The following is a 22,420-nucleotide window of genomic DNA, read 5'->3' on the forward strand; positions in this document are numbered from 1 at the left end:
TGTATGTATACATTACTATTTGTAATTAATTAAATTTAAATTGTATACTTTTATTTGTTATTTATTCATCAAGTTAATTTCATTAAATTAATTAAATGTTGTATTATATTTATTACTTTAAAATGAACTTTTTTTTTTTTACTTGTTTTAGTTTTAAAGTTAAGATGACAGCACTCCCCCTCCAGTCTAAAGGATTTCCATCATTAAAATTTATTGAAATATTTACTATTAGCTACCGTGCGTTTGTTTTCAACAGTATTGATTATTAATCGAATTAATACTTTTTTAATCGTACCCTTAAAATCCCTTGCTTTTACTGTGAAAGCCCTCGGGCCTACTTCCGCCCTGCTTCCTCGGCTCTCGGTAGCTTCACTCGGACGCTCTCTGACTTCCTGGTTCGGCAGAGTGGGGGCGTTTGTTCTGCCCGTTTCCAAACACAACAAAGACTTGAGTGGGATGAGATTTAGTGAGGTCGGCCCAGAGATGAGCTTTAAAGCTTAAGTTTGTGTCTGAGCTGCGGTTGGAGTTTAATCTGATGCTAGGACGTTGAAGCGGGCGGCGGAAGGTCTTCATTCAGTCCGCCCCGACGGTTCAACATGTGGCTGCTTTTCGCCTTTTTAGCCGCTTTCACCGCTTTAACGAAGGCCGCCGTCCCCCCGGACACGACGGAGCAGGACTTCAGTGAGTGTTTAAAACTGAATTTAATCGTAAATGTGTCCTTTGTGAGAGCTGCCTTTCCGCCGGAAAAGTTCATGTTTGAGGCAGAAGGTATGGAGGACCGCTCATGTCAAACAAAAGTTTAATTCGCATAAAAATCACAGATAATTAAATAAATGGCTGAGTGCAGGATTATTCAACTGGATCATGATAGTAGTTTATTAAATGAAAATCAAGTCAAATGAGATGAGAAAATGAGAAAAGTTAACATTTTGACCAGAGATATATAACTATTATAAAAAAAATCACAATACATGAACTTAAAAATAAAAAAGTCATAATAAGAAGAGAAGTGTAGGGAGTTAATTGTGACTTTTAAGAAAGAAAAAGCAAAACCTAAGAATAATGCTGTGCCATAACGATGTTGGCATATGTCACTGGTTTCTAATCATGATGTCATCATTTGACAGGAAATGAGACGATAAAAAGTGCGGAGTCCTGAAGTTTAATATTTTAACTTATTTTATCGTTACAAACTTTTTTTTTTTTCATAAAAGGAAAAAGTGGATGAAAAACTTACATTTCTATTAACCCTCTGGGTTTGTTCAAAATCACTACCCTTTCAGCTTGTTCGTGGCCAAAAGTGGCCACCAACAGATTAGGTCTGTAATTTTTATTATTTTTATGTTTTTTTTTTTGCCATTTTTTTTCTGCATAAAGCTTTTAACTAACTTCAGTTCTTTTCATAAATATAAAATAGTTATTACTTTTTAAATTTTTAACCCTTTAAACACCAGTTTGTTTGTCCACTGCACTAGCTGGAAGACAACCTCAAATCGCGCAATTTTATATAATAAAATTTCTTGTATTATTAATAGTAGAGTCTGTGGCATGTAATTGATTCACACCAACATTGATTATAATGCATTGTTATTTTTGTGCAGGGAGAGCAAAAACATAACTCCCTCTCAGCTTGTTCGTGGCCAAAAATGGCCACCCCCTGTTTACTAGGGGTGCAACAATACTCGTATCGATATTGAACCGTTTGATACAGTGCTTTCGGTTCGGTACGCATATGTATCGAACAATACAACATTTTTAATTTATTTTATCAACTTTCCTTCTGACGATGCTGTCTGTGTTGAGCGCTCAGTGGATCTGCGCTCGACAGTGCAGCCTAGGCGGAGTAGTCGAACGCAGATTCACTGAGCGCAGGGCAAGCTAGCGAGACAGAAGTTAAGCTCTCCTTGCAACTGGACTGGGACAAAAAATCGGCCCGGGCATTTTGACTAGAGACTGGCCCACCAGGTATTATAGGAAAAACCATAAAGCCTTTGAATGAAAACAAATGCTGTTGTCACAGTGATGTACACTGTCTTGTTGGTATATAAGTATCAGTCTAATAAACTTAAACCTACACCATCCTCCCTATTCTGGTATTCTAAACAGTACCCGAAAGTAGACTGCTTGGTCGAGTTAACCTCCTGAACTATCTACAACACATGGTGAAAACCTGAAATTAAGACAGAGAAGACTAGAGGTGAGACATGATCATTACTGATTACTGATGACAGATTTAGATATATTTTCATAAACCATTCATTTGCCACATCAATAAACAGCATGGCAGGGCAAAATATTTTTTCTAACATAGCAACCTTTAAAAAGTGAAAGGAGAGAAAGACAGGTGAGAAAGAATAAAACTTAATTGACTTTTTGACGGCATTTTACACACAGTACTGGTACAGTATCTAGAAAATGTGGGAAAATACTGGCATCATATACAGTACTTAGCTACTTCTGAAGAAATTATGATGGGACCCTAAAAAAAATTACTATGTACAATAATGGATTTCTATACATTTTACATCAGATGAAAACGTTTGTTGTAAGATTCAGATAATTATTTGTTAAAAGCGAGAAATTTTAAATGAGAATAAGAAAGTATTTCTTTGTGCCCCCCTTTCCCTGTTAATACCCTACCTGGCCCCCGTGGCAAAACTTTGCTAGACCTGCCCCTGCACAGTTACCAGCTGTCAGCTACTTAGAAAAGGATCCTCGTGTTATTTCTCAGAAACAATTCATAACTTCCCTTCCACTCATTCATGTCACCTAAAAGGTAAACCTGTTTCTCCATTACCTGTTCAGCTCTGATGATTCAGTAAGGACATCTCCTGGTTTCATCTTCATGTTTCCCTCTCACCACATATCCAAACTGATATCATGACCAGCAGCTTTACAGCTGTGGCTCCAGCAAACATCGGCTGATACTAGAAATTAATATTAAATAAATTCTAACAGCAGCTGATCAAGCTTAAACATGCTGCTGTTGTTTAGCGCGACATCCGCTGGTTTCCTCTTTCTGGCGCAAAGTGGGCGGTAAACAAGAGAGAAAAGCTGATCAGCTGATCATTGATCAGTTTCATGATTGAAGTAGAAACAGGAGAGGGAGGGGGAGAGAATGAGAGAAGAAGAGGCAGCTGTGCAGCAAAAACACAGAGTAACTCCACCTTTGTGTCTTTTTCATTGTAGCTGAAGTCCGGGACAAACTGTGTTCCTTTTCACCTCAATAGAAACGCGTAATATTTTCTCTGAATGCGAGACGATTCCGTTTTTTACGGGAGGGTTGGAAACTCTAATAACTAACCTTATAAATAAAATAAGATAAAACAAGTTCAACATCAATAATATCATAGCACCCGCCCAGCTGTATATAAACTCCGTCATGCTAGCTAGCACACAGTACCAGTTATTGTAACTGACTGTAAAAAGTCAGCATAACGAAAATAAACTCCACCTAAACTTGGTTTATATCTGACCCAGATAGACTGCAGGTTATAACTTCTTACCTGAAGTTCAGTTCACCGCCTCGGGTCTCTGCTCCTCCTGCCTTTCCGTCATCCACCTGTCAGCGTGTTGCACCTGCTGGCCTCCACCACTTGCTAATGTTACTGAATCTGTGGAAGCTCCGCAATAGCCACCACCAAACAATTGAGTTATTTTTACACATCTCCCTGCATCTGGCCAATCCACCACCTTTCAGTGTTTATACCATTACGGAAAAAAACAAAAAAAAAAACCCATCGGCCCATAAAAACGAAAAATCACCATGCCCGGTGGGCCGATGGCCAGTCCAGCAATGCCTTGCAACATGGCAAATTGAACCTCCCCCACCCTCATTCAGATGTGGCGTTTGGAACTATTTTGGTTTTCATGTGACGTATGACCCTGAAGGTAAGCGCGTCATGGACTAAAGTAAAACAGTATGTTGGATGTGCCACGCAATGCTCAATTACATTTGTGGGAACTAGCGCGTTAGCGCAGTTAGCTCGTTAACATGTTGGCCGTACAGCCCCACGCACGGGGCGATCCGCGGTAGCTCGTTAACGGAGATTTGCCGTGTTGTGGCGTTAACGTCATTTCAACGAGATTAACGCTGACAGCACTAGTGGGAACAAAATCAATATGACTGCACATTTACGCCGACATCATCCTAGTGCAAAGACAAGTGGAAGCAGACAAAAACAACAAGCACACATGCTACAAACTTTACCCGAGTCATTTAGCACATGATTCTCCTTATGGGGACCTGATATGTTTAATATGCTGCTGAGAATATAGCCCAGAAGAAGCGTATAGTATAGCTTTTATTTTGGAAAGAGCCATTTCTCTGTAATAAACTCTCTTTTCCAAAGATGAGTGATTCCTCGATCAGATAGATTTATTTATTTTTTATTACTTTGTTGTTTCAGCAACATTAAATTTTAAAAACTGTACTTTTGAGTTAAAATATATATTTATAATTTTAATAAATGACAAATTAAAAAGGCATGAACATTTTTTTTTTGTATCGAAAAAATATCGAACCGTGACACCAAAGTATCGAACCGAACCGAACCGTGAATTTTGTGTATCGTTGCACCCCTACTGTTTACGTTTACAAAATGCATAAAATTCATATATATTAAGAAAAATTTCCACTTTTTTTGACTTGATTTTTTAGATTAGCATCAGTGCTGTTCATCAAGACCAAAATTTTAATCAAATCCAGAATTTTAACCCTTTAAATACCAGTTAAATCACATAATTTTAATGATTTAAATAGGGATAAAAGCATAAAATCACCATTTTCTTTTTCTAAATAATACATGCAAACTGATTTATTTTCTAACCATGGTGGAGGTTAGAAGTGTAGCAATAATTAAAAGTATCAATGAGTTCTATGCATCTTTGTTTTTTTGTGCAGTGACAGAAAAACAAAAAAACTCCCTCTCAGCTTGTTCGTGGCCAAAAATGGCCACCCCCTGTTTATGTTTACAAAATACTATAAAATTAATATATATTAAAACATTTTTCTACTTTCATTGACTTGATTTGTTTAAATTAGCACCAGTCCTAGTCATGAACACCAAAATATAATTCAAATTCAGATATTATACCCTTTGAATACCAGTCAGATTATGTATTATTATAGTAAAAATAGTAATAAAGTATAGTAATAGTAATAAAGTTCACATTTTTTAGCATATGAATGATGAAACCTAATATTTCTTTTTATCATCAGTGCAGGTCAGTAACAGTAACAATGATTAATTTTTACTTTTTTGGGGGGGGGGTTAAGGGGGGGGGGGGGGGGGGGGGGGGGGGGGGGGGGGGGGGGGGGGGTGGGGGGGGGGGGGGGGGGGGGGGGTTAAGGCCCCCCAAAAAAATCACAAATGGTGTGTTAGTGGCCAGAAAGGCAATTTAATGACCAAATAACCACTGAAATGACCAATAAAATGATCAAAATTTATATTCCAGTGTGTGCTTCTGTGTGCATCCTCATTAGCAGCAAGATGTACTAACCACATTAGAGTGGTTTTTGTAGGCACACTTTCTACACCTGATGCAAGGGGCTGCTGTTCCAATCCTGGAGGTGCGCCTTTTGCACCTTCTTCTCATTTCGTTGGTGGGGTGTGGGTCACACTCTGGTTCAGACTACTGTATCTTGAGATCAATGGCAGAAGTGGCTGAGAATTAAGGAGAAGGGTGTCTTGCAGTTGTTGAGGTCACCAGCATGTGTCCCAGCTCTCCCAGGATCACTCTTCATTTGTAGGTTGTAGAGGACTCCCCCACTTCAGTGAAGTTGTTTCCGGCGGGACAAAGGCATCGTATCCCAAGACATCTAGGAGATTGGAGAAAAGAGCCATCAACCATCAGTTAGTTTTCCTTCTACAACTCGAGGTGCCAACATCCTCTCTAAGTTATCCAAGCAATATTTGTGCCTATTGTAGTCCAGGATTGCTTCTTGCTTTCACACATCCTTTATTCCCCATCACTGACTGCTGGTTCCTTGTGTGTTAGGAATAGGAATAGCCTGCATCCACAGAAATTCACTGCAGCCTATGTAATGTTTGATGCGTCATTATTTATTCCAGTCTATCTTGCAAATACATGTTTGTGCTGCAATGTCATGCACAAACACAAACTATTAGATCCTTAAGATCAAACCTATGTCAAAATTGTTTCATTATTTTGGTCCATTGGAGTGTGGTAAGCCATCAAAGGCCGCTACTAGAACTACTACTCGGAATATTACATGAAATCGCTTGCTTGGCCAAAAATGGGTAAATGATGTAATTTGGTAAAAAAAAACATTAAAAACTACAATTTTCATGTGTTGAGTTTAGAATGAAAGCAATTTTACCTAAATCGCATGATATAGTACTGTCAATAACAAGGAATCAAAAAGGTAGTTATAATGGGTTTCAATTGGCCAAAATAGAGCCAAGAGGAACAATTTGGTGTATAGTGAATATTATTGATATTATTAAGGAGCTGATGTTGAAAATTTAAAAATCTGAAAGAAATACACACCTTTGGGAAGTTTCATTCCATTTGCATTAAGAGAACAAAAATGGTTTGAAAAAAGAAAAGTGAAGTGGCCACAAATGGCCAGGATAGAGCCCAGAGGGTTAAATATAAAGTCTGCAGCATTTCATTTGTGTTAATTATTAACTGATGTGTTGAGTTTGGTCACGTGTTGGCGTGTGGTGGAGCTGAGGTATTTCACAGGATTTTCAATGCTAACAGGCAGGTCTGCGTTCCCTCCGCAGTGTCTCTCAGAGCGATGCTGGATGACTTTGATGTGCTGCCTCTCTCCAGCCTGCAGACGCACTCCGTCCGCCGCCGTGACGTCCAGACTCAGACGCACGTGGAGAAGCTGATCAGCTTCAGCGCTCTGCAAAGGTAAGATGGCGGCGTCCGTCCATGCAGCTCGGTGCCATTTTAAAATCTTTGATTTGTAAAATCTGAACATTTCCTCCTCGTGTCTACAGGCATTTCAGACTCTACTTGAGGACCAACGATGAGCTCTTCACCAGCGACTTCAGAGCCGTGGTCATCAGCGAGGACGGCCAAGAGTCGACCTACCCGGTCAACAGGCACAACTACTTCACCGGACACGTCATCGGTAAACTGTTTAAGCAGAGCCTTTGGAGGTCTTTGGGGGTCCTTCTGGTGTTTTTGTTTGTTTGTTTGTTTTTTTTGTTGTTTTGTTTTTTGTATTCGTCTTGATGGAGGCTTTTAAGGTCCTTGTAGAGGTTTTTTTTTGGTTTCTTGTAGGGATATTTGGGCTCCTTGAATGGATTAAAGAGTTCTCATGGAGATTTTAGGTGTTCTTATGGGGTTTTTAGAGTCCATGTGGGGATTTCACGTGTCCTCAGAGGGTTTTAGAGTCTCTCGTGGAGGTTTTTGGGGTCCTCTGAGTTTTGAGAATTCTACTTCATGGTTTCTTGTAAAGCTTGCAGAGTAATTTAAAAAAATCCCCAGATGTCCTTGAGAAGGTTCACAAGGCCTTATCAGGCTTCTTGTAGATGTTGTCGGGCTGGTCCAAAGTACTTCAAACACACGTGTGGAATGTGTGCGGTGACCTTTAGCTGAAAGGATTAGTATGGAGTAACTGCTCCTTTAATGAGTTTTTGTGTTGTAGGGGAGGAGAACTCCCGTGTTCAGGCGCACATCGAAGATGACGAGTTCTCCGCTCACATCCTGATTGATGAGGCCGAGTACAATGTCGAGGTAAACACCTGAGACTTGGAGTAAACGCCTGCTGAGTGATCAGTCCCTAAACCTTCATCTGCTCTCTTCAGCCTCTTTGGAGGTTCACATCGGCGCCCTCTGGCGGTCGCCTCCTAATCTATCGCTCGGAAGACATCCGCAACATCAGCCGCCTGCAGCAGCCTTCGGTCTGCGGCTACGTGACCTCTGACCCCAGTGACTTGCTCCCTGACAGCGTAAGAGCAGCTGTGATGGAGGAAAAGGAGGAAGAAGGTGAGAAGCGAGCTCCTCACCTGAACTTAGCACTGCGACTGCTTCCTGTTTGAGGGTAAAGCTCACACTGACCCAAAGTGACCACGCCCAGGTGACACAGGAACCGCGTTAACCACAGAGAATGCGCGAACTTCCTGTCACTGCTCAGCACAAACGTGCCCAGTGAAACACCTTCATCTGAACTGAGTACAGAGCGAGCGACACAAACAGGAAGTCAATCAGAAAAAAGACTTTTAATGTGAAAAAAAAAATCACAAAGTAAAAGCTGTTTAAACAAAAGAAACAAAAGAGAGCTCGCCATTCCAACCGAATGAAAAGTTCGAGCTTTAAATGAAAAAATACAAAATCTGAAAAAATATTTTTAAGGTAGGGGAAAAAAAGAGAAGAGAGATTTTACTGTAAAAACATATATTTTAATATTTGACACATTCAAACACTCATAAATAATAACAAATAAAAAAAGAGCTTTCAGTTTCAAATGCATAAATAATATTGTCTGACGTGTTTCGGTGGTTTCTTGTTTAGAGTCGGCGTTCAGAGTGAAGCGTCACGTGCACGACCACAAGAAGAACTCGTGTCCTCTGCTGCTGGTAGCCGACCATCGCTTTTTCAAACACATGGGCCGCGACGAGGAGAGCACCACCCTCAACTACCTGGTCGGTACCACCTGTACATCCATCACCCCCGCCTCTCCCATCCACTGACACTGAACCCTGCCCCCTCCCAAATGTGTTTCAGATCGAGCTGATTGACCGTGTCGACGACATCTACAGAAACACGTCATGGGGCGAGGGGTTCAGCGGGTACGGCGTCCAGATCGATCAGGTGAGCATGCTCTGTTCCGCTTCCTGTTTGTGTTTAAACTCGGACGCTGTGATTTTTAACGTGACACCGCGTTCCTGCCATCAGATCATCATCAAGAAGTATCCGACTCCTGTGGATCCCGGAAAAACTCATTTCAACATGAAGGGAAGTCCAGTGGAGGGCAGAGACGTTTGGGATGTGAAGAAGCTGCTAGAGGTAACCACAGGAAGCTGACACTGCCACGCCACCGAGTAACGGTGTCCATATTCAGATTCAGAGAAACAGGTTTAAGATTTAGGTCTGTGAACACAGGTTTTTTGTGAAAACGACATTTAATTTGAAAAGAAACAGCTTAGTGTGAGTAGAGCAGGCTGTGATGTGGAGTGTGTCGGATGCATTGGATCGGTCAGCTCTCTGAGGTCTCTGCTCGCCATCCTCTCGCAGCAGTTCAGTGTGGACATCGCGGGGAAAGCCTCCAACGTCTGCCTCGCTCATCTCTTCACCTATCAGGACTTTGACGAGGGCACTCTGGGGCTTGCCTACGTCGCCCCGTCTAAAGCCGACATCGCTGGAGGCCTCTGCTCCAAAGGTGAGTCCCGTGGCTCCGCCCCAGAGTCCCTGGTAGATGGAGGTGGAAGTGTGACTCACGTTGTTGTCTCCTTCCACCACAGCTAGTCCTTCGACCTTAAATGAGCAGGGAGTGATCTACCTGAACACTGGCCTCACCAGCACCAAGAACTACGGCAAGACCATCCTGACCAAGGTGGAAATGAACCAGGCGTTCTGATTGGTTAATGCCTGCTCCTTTAGAATTGTTTGTGTGTGTGACACAGGAATTGTTCGTCATCGTCTCCACAGGAAGCGGACCTGGTGACAACCCATGAACTCGGCCATAACTTCGGCGCAGAGCACGACCCGGACAAACCGGAGTGTGCCCCCCGAGAGGACCAGGGTGGGAAGTATGTCATGTATCCCATCGCCGTGAGCGGAGACCACGTCAACAACAAGGTGCAAAATGCTGAATCCAGGATTTCAGTCTTTAAACTCACTGTTCCACCTGCATGTTTATTAGCACCTCTTTACACATTGATTATGAGTTGAAGCGACAGTGAACCTCTGCAGAATTACAGTCTGTGTTTGCCTCTCGTGTGCTTCCAGATGTTCTCTGACTGCAGTAAGCGCTCCATCGTGAAGCGTCTCAGGTTGAAGGCACCGTCCTGCTTTAAAGAGAGGAAGATCAATGTGTGCGGGAACTCCCGGGTGGAGCAGGGCGAGGAGTGCGACCCAGGACTGCTGCACATCAATTCAGACCTCTGCTGCACGCCCAACTGCAGGCTGAAGGCCGATGCTCAGTGCAGGTCAGAGATACACCTGACAGGTGAGGTGATTCTCCTGCGGCGGTGCTCTCGGCTCACCCCTGCTGTCTGTGTTCAGTGACAGGAACAGCGCCTGCTGCAGGGAGTGCAGGTTCGAGGCCAAAGGAGCGGTCTGTCAGGAGCCCATCGATGCCACCTGTAAAGGACACTCATACTGCACAGGTGAGCTCCGGTTACCACACAACACTTTCAGTTGACAGCGTCAGACGACTACAGATTTTTTAAATTATTATTATTGCTATTATTATTATTTCTGCTGTAAAGTTGAACAATGTAACATGGGAGCCTGCTGGAGCCTCTATTGGACGATAGAGGAACTGCAGGGTCTCGGATCAGTTGTTTCAATGAATCTAAATCCTTTCTAATCTTTTGCAATCCTCAGTTTAGTAATACGTAGTTGTCTTATTTTAGTCATCACAATGAAAACTTCTTCTAATTATCTTAATAAAATAAATGTTTTTGAACCAATAGCAGACGAAGCAGAGAGTGAGGTTGGATAAATGGCTGCAGGTGGAAACGCTGATAGTGTAATATAAAGTGTTGTGTGTTGACAGGAAACAGCAGCGAGTGTCCTCCTCCAGAAAATGCTCCAGATAAGACAGCGTGTTTGGACAGTGGCGAGTGTTTGAATGGAGAGTGTATCCCCTTCTGTCAGGCCGTCCTGAAGCTGCAGCCCTGCGCCTGTAACGGTACGACGCTCTCAATTTGCAAACAGTTTAAACTTAGGTTTATACCCCTGAGTTTTCTCTGTAGTGAGTGTACTCTGATAGCAGGAAGGCTGTTTACCTCAGCGTTATCTAGTAGTATCTAGTATAATGTTAGGTTATAATGAGCTGTTGTTTTTCAGTTAGCTCATTGTCATATGTCTAAGCCCCAATATCAGGAATAAATGAGCACATTTCTACTGACTTCAGTTTAGAAGATGAGGAGGAAGAGGATGCGGTTTAATTAAGATGGCAATGACGTTGGCATTGATCCCTTTTGCAAAAATAAAAAATAGCGATGATGCTTCATATCATGAGTCTGAAAGTGCAGGTATGAATTTAAATGTCCCTTCACGGCACGAGACTTGTCTTTCACCTTTTGCGTACTACTTATGTGATCACTATTTAGGTACATGCATAAAAAGCCGTCAGGCAGAATGGTGACGTCCCTCTTAGTCACTGTATTCTTAATACATTAATTCTAAATTAATGAGACTGCATCAGTTTGTTGCAAGATGTTATCACACATTGACCAGTGTTCATTTATAAATACAATATCCTTTTTTTTATTACAAAATAAACTTTAAAAAAAACCCCAGCTGACTGCAGAGAATCACATCTGCAGTTACTCATGCGATGCTTCTTCTCTCAAACTCTACGTTTTGTTTTTCTCCTGGAGGGTGTTTCAGTCTGTTTCATGCTGCAGCTAAAGCCGTTGTTTCTGCCTTTGTTCCTCTCAGAAACCAACGCTTCCTGTAAAGTCTGCTGTCGGAGCAGCGGCGGCGTCTGCACCCCCTATCAGGACATATCAGGCAGTTTCCTTTTTCTCAGGAAGGGCAAACCCTGTACCGTGGGTTTCTGCGATGAAGCGGTGAGACCATCGCTAAATATTCAGAGCTTTTACACTGAAGGCGACAGGAAGTGATGACCGTTTCCTGTGTCTGCAGGGAAAATGCATGAAGCAGGTGCAGGACGTGGTGGAGCGTCTGTGGGACTTCATCGATAAGCTGGACATCAACACGTTCTGGAAGTTTCTGGCTGATAACATCGTGGGCTCAGTGGTGGCGTTCTCGCTGCTGTTCTGGGTTCCTTTCAGCATCCTGGTGCACTGTGTGGTGAGTGGCGTCTGTGATCGCATCTGTGGGGGACTGGAGGGTTCGGGTCGCCTTTTGAAATCTGAATTTTGTCGCACTTCTTTGGTTTCAGGACCGGAAACTCGATAGGCAGTACGAGCAGACCACCAAGTCACTCCTGTTCCCCAGCGTGAGCACAAATATCTGAGTAAAGAAGGTTTTCAAATTCAATTCTCGGACATGCTCTCACACACGTCTCTCTGTTTTCCCAGAATGCCGAGCTCCTGAGCAGCCTGGATTCGGCCTCCGTTCGGATCTTCAAATCTCCAACATTCTCCTCCGGCCCCCTTCGCTTTCATCCCAGTGGCCCCGAGCAGACTGGCGCCGACCCAGCCCAAAGCCCACCTCCTCTGGACAGCCCCCGCATGGCCACCATCCAAGAGGACCCCAGCTCAGACTCCCACCTGGAGGAGGCATCCCTTGAGGAGGCGTTCGGACGTCCGGCAGGGGCAACCCGGCGCTCCTTCGAGGACCTGACAGAGAAGATGAGCCGCAGTGAGAAGGCGAAGGTGTTCAGGCTGCAGAGGCAGCATCAGATTGACAGCAAGGAGACACAGTGCTGAGGCGGCGAGCGCCTCCACCTTCATAGAATAGAATAGCTCTTTGCCATTGTACATGTACAACGAAATCCCAGCTCCACCTTTAGCTGCATCTTCGTCAGGATCCGTTCCAGACTGCAGAGTGTCATACTCTGTAAGACTAAAGCCTCAACAGCTGGCACTCAGACCACAGACGTATACAAGATGGACGTAGCCCCGAAAATATGTTTTAGATACTGATATAAAAAACATGGTAGCCTGCTGGCGCCTCTATTGGATGATAGAGGAACTGCAGGGTCTGGGATCAGTTGTTTCAATGAATCTAAATTCTACGTACAACAGAAAGTAAACTCAAAAAGTAAAACAAAGAAATCTTCAGATAACGTGCTTTGATTTATATCGTTATTCACTATCAGTGGACAAAATGTCCTTATTACAATATAAAAACACCGTAGTGCCTTAAACCTGCAGCAGTGACCAGCAGGGGGCGCCTCCTCAGTGTCTAAAAGAGACTCCTGCTCCCCTGACCGTTGACCTCAGTAAACGACCTCCTGACGCGTTCATGTCTCGATTTCACTTGGTATTCAATAATGGTGTCGTTGGGGGCAGGGCTTCAGTACAGGCGTCGCAGCTTTTGTATCTGTTCATTTTCCTTCCCGATGTTTTGCACTTTAGTCTTTCACGCCAGTTCTTTGTGTTCCTCTAAAACAGGTGGGCAACTCCAGGCCTCGAGGGCTGGTGTCCTGCAGGTTTTAGATGTGTCCTTGAGCCAACACAGCTGATTCAACTGGCTATATTTACCTCCTCAACATTTGCTGAAGTTCTCCAGAGACTTGGTAACGAACTAATCATGTGATTCAGGTGTGTTGACCAAGGGTGATATCTAAATCTTGCAGCACATCGGCCCTCGAGGCCTGGAGATGCCCTGCTCTAAAAGAACCCGTCCTGTTCAGTGAAGCAACTCAGCAGCTCCGGGAATCAAACCTGTCAGTGTTCGTGCCTTGCTCAACGTGCTGAGCCTCTGTAAATATATGAACGTAAAATATTTTATCCTCCTGCAAAGCCCTTTGGACTGTTTGTGTTTGGACCCTCATTTTAATCGTTTAAATTAAGCTGATGTGTTTTTGTTTGTTTGTTTTGGGCTTTTTGTTTTGTTTTTTAAAGCACTTCATGCATCTCAGATTCAGGATTGGAAAAATTAGAGATTATGGTTTTCTGAATATTTTTTCGAATTTTTTTTTTCTACTGTTTTGTAAGGCAAAGTTTAATGCTCACCTTCAAGAGTTTCACAAAGTCTACAAGACTTTTAGAAAAAAAAAAAACGGGGAAAATAATGTGGAAATAAAACAAAACATTTAAAATGAATATTGTTCTAATTTTCTAAAGAAAAGCAAGACTTTTTCTTGCATAAAAACAAACCAGGTTCAAACACCAAAGCTGAACTCCCCGTAAATCCATTTTTAAAGCGACAATCAGTCAGCAGTGAGCTCCTCTTCTTCTCTGGTATCCTGATGCAATAGAGCCAGTGTTTTTAATTTCATGTGCTCTTCTGTGCAGACGATGCTCTGCTGTATCTACACGTTGTTTACTGTCACATCACTGAAGTGGTGTCGGATCTAATATATCATTTCATGTTAGAAAATTCTGCTTTTGGACTAAAAAATGAAAACATTTCTAAGACTCTGTACTGTTTGTGTGTTGAAGATAAGAATACTGCGCTAATTAGCAGGTATCTGTGCCTGTGTAATAGCTGATGACCTAGCACTCCACCCTCTTGTTCAAATGTGGTCTACAAATGTCCATCTGTTACATACAGTCAGTGTCTGAGGCTGTGAAGCTACAGCTAACAGATCTGCAGAACACCATTGGAGATGATGCTTTGTGTCCAGAATAAGCCAGCATGACTGAAATAGGTGTAAACCTTTTTAAAGCGGCCATCGGAGGCTTTGATGGTCTAAAGGAAACATCAGACTGAGAAACTCAACTGAAGTTTATTTTACACATAAAAAAAAAGAAGCATCCATTTTTATAAGAATTCGGTACAAAAGCATCTCCTGTGACATCACTGTGGCCTGTCAGAAAGCGGGGCTTAGGGCGTCATAGAGCCGATGGACAGCGACTTCTATCATCTCCCTTAGAGTCTCGTCCTCTGCGCATGACACCAACTGCAGAGTAACACACAGAGGTCAAATAAAGGGTATTACATCATTTGCTACAGAAACAAACAAAATACTTGCATAAATAACATATGTGTGAAACTATTAATTTCACACATAACCAGGAAGCAACTGTAAGTTAAGCTCAGTAGCACTGACTGTGACTGTATAGTAGTCTATGAGAAAATAAGCTTGAGCAAGTGTGAGTTCAGTTTAGCCCTTTACTTACCTTACAGGCGCTCTTTAAATGTTACTGTGTGTGTTAGAAAGAAAATTCAAGGGGCTTTTGAAATGAGAGAAGGCGGGCTTTACAGGGATATTTTGTGTATCACGGTATCATGAAGCATTCACTCAGTACTGCTGTCTGAACACAGACAGGAAAATCACGTGTGTGTTACACATCCCCCCCAATTCCTCACACATTTTGGACTCCAGAGAAAATAAAAAATTCAGTTGCACTGAAGTTTTCTTCCTGTTCAGCAGCTGACTTTCAGTCTCATGGAACCTGCACAGCTGCCTGCTGGGAGGTCAGAGTCACTGCAATCACACAGACTGCTTAAGGTTTACAAATGATCAGCATCAGATTTAGCAGAAAGCCAGTTTGTCAATGAGTTGCAATCGGTCTGAGTGCAACTAACTAGTCTTTACGACTGGGGACTCCAGTGGTTGCTAACTGGGTGTGTTCCTATATGAAAGCAAGGTTGGCGAGGATCTGTGTTTGTTATCTGTGGAAGAATCTGTTTCAGATCTCTGAATGTATGAAGTTAAAGTGAATTTTGGTTTTCAGATGGACACAGACTTTTGATGTTCCCTGATTTATCAGTTAATCTGTGTCATCATGAACAGAGAGCATGCAACTGTCAACTCAACCCAACAACTTTTATGCCGTCATGATGTAATAATGACTGATCAGAGCTGATCTCAGTCGCATGAAGGTCAGGTAATTTCTCTGTGTGAGTGCAGCCTGACAGAACTTCAGCCAATGACATCTCAGAGACGCCGTCTCTTATTTACATGCTTTGAGGTTTAAACTTAACATAAAGCCCTGCAGCGGGAACAGGAAGTACCCATACTTTCAGGTTTTTCATGAACAGATCGGGTTCCTGTAACAGGAAGTCTGAGGATTTAAAACAAAATGATCCTTAACACCAGATTTGTCACATGACCTTAATGCAGCTTAAACTGCACAGCCCCCTGTGGTAAAGGTCAGAGTTTTGTGTTCTGTCAGAAGGTCTGACTCTGCCCACTCCTCATACTCACTCTGGTCTCTGGGTCTACTGACGCCGTGACGCCGTCCACGGTCACGCTGAGGTTTTTACCATCTTTGAAATTCACGCAGTCATCCCCAAACATGTCGCTGCAACACAACACAAGTTAGTCTACCACTTGGGGACTTTTATTTTGAAAATTGTGAAAATGCTAAGTTAGAAATGAAATCCTTTCTTGGGTTTGTGTGTGTCGGTGTGTGTGGTGTTTGTGTGTGTGCATGTCTGTGTGTGGCAGCGACTCACTGCAGCATGAGCGCAAGCCTCTCCACAAACACGTCCATGTCGAAACTTTCCTTCTTCCCCTCCACAACTGAAACACACAAACACACAGATGTTACAGATTCTGCACTGTCCCCAAACATCGCACTTCAAGCTGCCGTGCTGTGTTTACTGACACTTCTGGGCGTTGGGGTTGGACTGGACCTCGAGGATGACAGTGGCAACGGCGTCAGCGTACATGTCATTGAGCGGATTGGCGATCCACTGAGGAGGAAACAAATCAAGAAGAAACACTTACTTACTTCAATGATGGCAAAATGAAACAGACATTAGCAAACTAATTGGTAAAATTCTGGATCTGTAACACTTTAAAAAAACAAACAAAAAAACTAATTTACAACAAAGAAACAAAAGATCTGAACTTAAAAAAAACTTCAACAGCTGCTTAAGTATGAAGCAAAATTAATTTTTCTCTAAGCAGTGAGTTCCTGTTTGAAATAAATCTGAACATTTTTTTTCAGACAGAGCACTGAAGCTGCATTCATGAACAACAAAGGCTGTAGGAAATCACAGCACCTCTGCTCACATGGGCTGTAGTGTATGTGTATGTATGTGTGTCTGACCTCTAGCAGCACCATGCTGGCTTCATGAACCATCGTGATGCTCTTAAAGATTCTCACGGTGATTTTCTCGGTTCCCTCCACCTGCTCCACATCGCCTGAAACACAAAGAGCAGCTCATGAACGCTCTGTGGACCGTGTTCAATTAAACTTCAGTTCACTTTTATTTATATAGTTCCAAATCACAACAACAGTTGCCTCAAGGTGCTTTGTATTGTAAAGACATTGTCTCCATCATTCTCTGTAAACGTCCTGATGGAGGTGAAACACCTTCAGAAACTGTAACATGAACATTTTTAAGCCCACGTATCATCAAGTCTGACATACAGAAAAATTCACGATCAAAGATCCTGTTAAATATTTCTAATTCATCGCCTCACAAAACTTCAGGTAATGGGAGGAGCCAGCTTAAGTTTTACTCTGGATGACCCGAGTCAGGTGAGTCCAGGTGAGGTTTGCTGCTTTCTTACCTGCGAGGTTTCTCAGCTGGCTGACCAGCAGTGAGATGGGTCCGGTGTATGGGATGGCCTGCGTCTGAGTCACCATGCCCATCGACAGGTCAGTGTAGTCTGTACAGAGAGCACAAATGTCAGGAAACAACAGGGGAACCTGAACACAACAGGCGATGCGTTCAGGGAGCAGCATCAGGCTGGAATAATTAGTGTAGGTAAACTGAGTTACTGACTGGAGAGGTCGGAGGGCGCCAGGATGTGATAGTTGAAGTTTCGTTTGACGAGAATCCCAGAGACCCGCTGACCCTGAATGCACTTCTTGTCGGCAAGGGAGCCCATCACCTGCAGCAGAGGATGCTGGGAGTTAAGGTGGCAGAAGGTGAAACGAGACACGCTTAAAGCTGCGGATGGTTTTCAGGAGGACCTTGGCCAGTTTCTCTCCTCTGAAGTTGAGCGTGACGGCCTCGGTGTTCCTCGGGTTGTGCACCTCGATGTGGACCTCGTCGTTGTCCTCGTACTCTCGGATCAACGCCGCCTTCAGACGCGCCATCTCGTTCTGCTCGCCGTGGACGAGAATCTGCAGACCCAGGATCAGCACACGTTAAACTAAACTCACCTGTTCCCGACATCAGACAGAGTGCTGTGCACAGTTTCAGTCAGTAGAGCAACAAAGAAAAACTCCAGGTCCAGGGCTGAAGCTGCATGCGAAGGTCCACAGCGCACAGACGTCTTACTGTCATTAAATGATCTCTGCTCTGCTGAGCGATTAGACTGAGTCAAGATTAACAATTATACAGCTGCTACAATTTTAGCACTTTTGAAACGCTGTCATCTGTTTACTGAGAAGCTGAGAGTGAGTGAATAAATCTGATTACCACATGAGGAGGTTTGAGAGCTCTGATGAATTCGCTGGTCTGTTGGTAGTCTGTGTGAGCTGAGAAGGAAATGTAGTCCACCGACATCTTCAGAGGAAGCTTCTGACCCGACATGGTGGTGATCTCGTCGGGCTCTGTCATGATGTGCTGAGAAATGCAGACAAACCGTTAGACCTCGAAGGGATCAGGAGAGAAACTCGGCTCTTTGAAGGCTTTAAATGATGATGTCATTTTCACTCTGGCCTGATGGGGGCACTGTTTCCTTATTATTAATGCCTAAACCCTGACACAGACGGTTTAAATCAGAGCAGATCTGCAGGTCTGGGCTTTCCGCCACTCCCCCAAAAGGAAATCAGACTCCCAGGAAACATTTTCCGCTCAGAAACGGGAAAATGTTGGAAAAGCCTCAGAAGCAGGCTCACTCAGGTTTGTCCTTCAGGGCAGTTTCCTGACTCCACAGTTAAAATAGTCTGAGCTGACCTCACCTTGGCGAGCGTCCCCTCCACGCAGTATCCGGCGATGATGACGCCATTCCTGCGGTCGGTGCACCAGCTCTCAAACAGCTCTCTGGACAGGCCGCTCTGCATCATACCAGGAGATGCCATCACCACGCTGGGACCGATGTCATCGAAGTGGTCCATGCTCTGAAACACACACATGTAAAAATACTGCATGTATAATGATATGAGCCAACTGACAACCCACGGACCGCATTCACTGACCTTGAGGTTGCTGATGTGCTTGAAGACAAAGGGGTTGTTGATGTTGATAGCCTTGCGGATCTTGTCGTTCATGGCGTTGATGTAGGTCTGGTACACAGCCATGCACTTCCTGGCCAGAGAAGAGGCGTAGTAGATAGGGATGTCGTGGAGCTCCGGGTGGTTCTGCCAGTACTCGTCTGGGTCAAAAACACGAGCAGATCAGAGGTCAGTAGGGTCGGAGCCGGGCTCATGGGCAGAGGAGACCGAGAGAAGACCTCACCGAGGATGAGGAGCAGCTCCTGAGCCCGTCCCAGGGCGAAGACAGGGATCAGGCAGCGGCCCTCCCTGTTCACGATGTCGTGGACGGTGTTGCAGAAACGAGCCTCCCTCTCCTCACGCTTCTCGTGGATGTGAGTGCCATAGGTCGACTCCTGAACGCAGAGCAGGAAACATTACTGAGCATGCTTGGCTCGCTGATTCATCACAGTTGCATCAAGATTAGCAGTCACATGACGTAGTAACAGCAGGTGTTTGCAGCTCCAGGTTTCACCTTTAGGGTGTGATCTCCACACACGGGATCATGTGGAGATGTCAGATCTTACAGACATTTGAGGCGGTTACACCTCATTCATGGTTTTACTCCGTTTCCTGTCACGTTTCTGTGGTCGATGTTTCTAACGATGACCTCAGAATGGTAAATTGATCCCTGTGAAGTTCAGGCTGCTCTAAAATATCAGGTTTTTTTCTACTCTTGGATCTGGATGATGTCACTGAGATGCTCCACCCATATGTGGATTCTGTGAGGCAGCCAATCAGGAGAAATTAGGCTTAAACTGGGCGTAGCTAAAAGAGGACAAACCAGCCCAGAATCAGATAAAGGAGGATTATTATGAACGACGGATCATGCAAAGCTGCCATAAACTTTGAACAGTTGATTTCTGATTTCAGAATCACTCACTGTGATGAGGATGTCCGGCTTCACGCTTGGGATCTCTGCTGCCATCAGGTGTCTGTCCTCCTGACGGGAGAAATCACCTGTGTACAACAGCTACACACACACACACACACACACACACACCATGCGCGATTAGCAGCTGTGGCCATGCTGTCCTCAGTAAACTCACTCATTCACAAAAACAAAGTGCCTGTCTGAGGTGGTCCCTCCGGAGAGACAATAGTTTTGGAACACACCAGCACATTTTCTCTGCTGTTTAACGCAGAAAAACCCGACTGCGACGCGACAAAGCATCACCCCGCTGATCATGTGTCTAAGACAGCCTCGCCCTCATCGTATTCACATGAAGTCACAGGAACTTATTTCACCTTTATTTTCAGTTCTTGCAGCGTCTTTATTTCTTAACAAGCTGCAGTGATTAAAAAAAGGTCAAAGAATCTGAACTGTAGTTTTTAAACTGCAACTAAATGTCCATAAAAACTCTGAGTGTGTACATGTAGCAACACGCCCACAGAGGCGCAAACACTCAGAGGAGGCTGGATCAATGTCTGAAGAACTCACCTTGACGCCGGCGATCTCGATCATGAACATGGCGGCTCCGAGGACATGGCCGGCGTGGTAACACCAGAACTTAATGCCAGCCACCTCCTTCACCTCGTGGAAGTTGATGGTCTCGATCTTTTCCATGCTGTCCTCCAGGTCGGTCTCCGTGTACAGCATGTCGTCAGCTGAGATGTTACTGCAGACACGATCAGACAATCAAGCGTCAAAGATTCTAAGCAACTCATCAGCAGCGTCTTTGACGGCAAACAGCACTTACCTCTGCTTCACAACTCCTACAGAAGCTTTGCATTACTCCAGTTTAAAATAACCCTCCTTTGGATGTCTTGTTATTTTAATTTAAAGCTGCTTATCACTGACCTGACACTGACCTTTGCTCGTGTGCAGGTAACCCAAAAGTGAGGCTCACCAGCATTCGCCCACACTCTTATTAAACCGTTAAAAACATTCTCAGAGTCAATGTGTCTACCGGCGAGTCTCACCTGACTTTGACGTAGTCGGACAGCAACCACCGGTAGATGGCTTTGGTGGCGTGCGTCATGAACGTCCGACCTTTAAAGCTGGTCTTCTGCAGGAACCAGGGCAGAGCGCCGCAGTGGTCCAGGTGGAAGCTGATGGAGGGAGGAAGAGTCAGCACAAACATCTGCGGTACATCAGTATCATCATGCTGCAGGCAGTCATGTGACCACTCGGAGGCTGTGAACTCACTGGCTGATGAGCAGCAGGTCGATCTCAGCTGGGTCGATCAGGTCAATGTAGGGCAGAGCGTCCATCCCCTCCAGACCAGGATGGATCCCACAGTCCAGCTGACACACACACACACAAAGAGACACAGACCTTTACACACACTGAGGCTTCACGTTCACAGCTGGAAGGTTCATATTCACTATCTCACCATGATCTTTCTTCCTTTGAACTCCAGGATGATGCAGGACCGTCCCACCTCCTGACCGGCCCCCCTGCACACAGACACACACTGAAACCACACTCCACACCTCACCCCAACATCCAGCTCAAACTCACTTTAAACCAAACTCCATTCAAAAATCAGTCAATTTTTATTTGTAAAACAGCAAAACCCTGAAAGAATTGGAGTCACATGACTACACTCATAAGATTAAATATGCACTGACAGACGACCTTATATTTAATTATCAGCTGTGTCGAAGCTGGCAGGGAGATCTTTTCAGATTATAAGTGTTGTTAAATGAGTCCTGAATCAAAGCGCTTCACTGGAAACTTCCGCGGACCTCTTTAAGTTGTGTGTTTAACGCGTTTTATAGTTTATTTATGAACCCTGAATGAGTGATTTTCTGAATGTAGTTCTGTGAGAAGGGGGAGCCCGCACACAGAAAGAAGCTGAAGTTGCCGTAAACTCACAGCGGGCGGATCAGCAGCTGGTCGCTCTCCTCCGCCGGAACCGTCGCGTCGGGTTTACGTTTAGCCGCCATGTTGTTTACTTCCACACGCCGAAAAACAAACAAACAAACTCCGTCATCACTCCGTTAGTTAGCCACCTGCTATCAACAGCGGCTCCACAAGGTTTACTAATATGTAACTTCCGGTCCCCGGTGAAATCTTTCCGTGTAGTAACATTAGTCCTAAATTTTGTTCCGCGATGAATCCCGGAGGAGAAGTGTGCTTTAAAGCAATCTAACATTTTTTTTTATCAGATTAATATGTATCAAATAAATAAATAGTGTTCATCAATAAATGCTCAAATTAATTATTAACTAAATATATACTACTAATAATTACAAACAAAAATTATTTTCGTTTTTGTATCTTTGCTCTTTAAGTCTATGCACTTTTAATTTAAGAGATTTTAAAACTCTTTAAACAAATTCATTCTATAAATTGGCTTTAATTAAATTTAAAACCATATACATGACTATGTTTTTGTGTATTATATTTGAGTATTTAAATATTTTGTACTCAAGGTATTAAAAAACAATAATAAATAAATAAAAACAAATGGTTTACATAAAAACATTGACAAAATGCATCCTGCTCTGCTCGCTGATGCTCCCCCCCCCCACTGATTTTCTTCTAGAATAATCAGGATGAACATCAGAGCCACAGATATGGC

General features: G+C 43.7%; 2 protein-coding genes across 3 annotated transcripts; one reads left to right on the plus strand and one right to left on the minus strand.

Annotated features, from left to right (window-relative positions):
• Positions 1 to 352: 352 nt before the first annotated feature.
• Positions 353 to 14,209, plus strand: adam17b (ADAM metallopeptidase domain 17b). 2 transcript variants are annotated; one of them, XM_084952646.1, is made up of 19 exons: positions 596 to 681; positions 5,753 to 5,880; positions 6,753 to 6,885; positions 6,975 to 7,108; positions 7,628 to 7,716; positions 7,788 to 7,968; positions 8,494 to 8,624; positions 8,707 to 8,793; positions 8,878 to 8,988; positions 9,217 to 9,361; positions 9,444 to 9,535; positions 9,631 to 9,780; positions 9,931 to 10,130; positions 10,207 to 10,310; positions 10,703 to 10,837; positions 11,593 to 11,723; positions 11,800 to 11,967; positions 12,059 to 12,115; positions 12,198 to 14,209. In XM_084952646.1, the coding sequence occupies exons 3-19, from the start codon at positions 6,767 to 6,769 to the stop codon at positions 12,546 to 12,548; spliced, it is 2,385 nt and encodes a 794-aa protein (XP_084808772.1). In that variant the 5' UTR covers positions 596 to 681; positions 5,753 to 5,880; positions 6,753 to 6,766; the 3' UTR covers positions 12,549 to 14,209. The 2 variants fall into 2 exon arrangements, with proteins under 2 accessions (XP_084808771.1, XP_084808772.1); XM_084952645.1 differs by lacking the exon at positions 5,753 to 5,880 and having other exon boundaries at positions 353 to 681.
• A 287-nt stretch (positions 14,210 to 14,496) lies between these two features.
• On the minus strand, positions 14,497 to 21,913 carry cpsf3 (cleavage and polyadenylation specific factor 3). The gene is made up of 18 exons (XM_084952648.1): positions 21,712 to 21,913; positions 21,227 to 21,290; positions 21,040 to 21,137; positions 20,814 to 20,942; positions 20,332 to 20,509; positions 19,774 to 19,863; positions 19,096 to 19,246; positions 18,837 to 19,012; positions 18,600 to 18,758; positions 18,115 to 18,261; positions 17,664 to 17,816; positions 17,473 to 17,581; positions 17,258 to 17,356; positions 16,791 to 16,885; positions 16,344 to 16,431; positions 16,192 to 16,258; positions 15,941 to 16,037; positions 14,497 to 14,689 (listed from the first exon to the last, which is right to left on the minus strand). The coding sequence occupies exons 1-18, from the start codon at positions 21,780 to 21,782 to the stop codon at positions 14,600 to 14,602; spliced, it is 2,061 nt and encodes a 686-aa protein (XP_084808774.1). The 5' UTR covers positions 21,783 to 21,913; the 3' UTR covers positions 14,497 to 14,599.
• Positions 21,914 to 22,420: the final 507 nt, after the last annotated feature.

Source organism: Perissodus microlepis, chromosome 15 (assembly GCF_051167445.1).
Source record: "Perissodus microlepis isolate ML-2025 ecotype Zambia chromosome 15, ASM5116744v1, whole genome shotgun sequence".
NCBI lineage: Eukaryota > Metazoa > Chordata > Actinopteri > Cichliformes > Cichlidae > Perissodus > Perissodus microlepis.

Excerpts from the sequence above, each read along its gene's own strand:
- adam17b (XM_084952645.1), top strand. The coding sequence starts at position 597 with ATGTGGCTGCTTTTCGCCTTTTTAGCCGCTTTCACCGCTTTAACGAAG. Across the intron at positions 9,536-9,630 it reads GCAAGACCATCCTGACCAAG|GAAGCGGACCTGGTGACAAC; the intron begins GTGGAAATGAAC and ends TCGTCTCCACAG. Across the intron at positions 11,968-12,058 it reads GCATCCTGGTGCACTGTGTG|GACCGGAAACTCGATAGGCA; the intron begins GTGAGTGGCGTC and ends CTTTGGTTTCAG.
- cpsf3 (XM_084952648.1), bottom strand. The coding sequence starts at position 21,782 with ATGGCGGCTAAACGTAAACCCGACGCGACGGTTCCGGCGGAGGAGAGC. Across the intron at positions 21,291-21,711 it reads CAGCTGCTGATCCGCCCGCT|GGGGGCCGGTCAGGAGGTGG; the intron begins GTGAGTTTACGG and ends GTCTGTGTGCAG. Across the intron at positions 20,510-20,813 it reads TCCGACTACGTCAAAGTCAG|TAACATCTCAGCTGACGACA; the intron begins GTGAGACTCGCC and ends TCGTGTCTGCAG.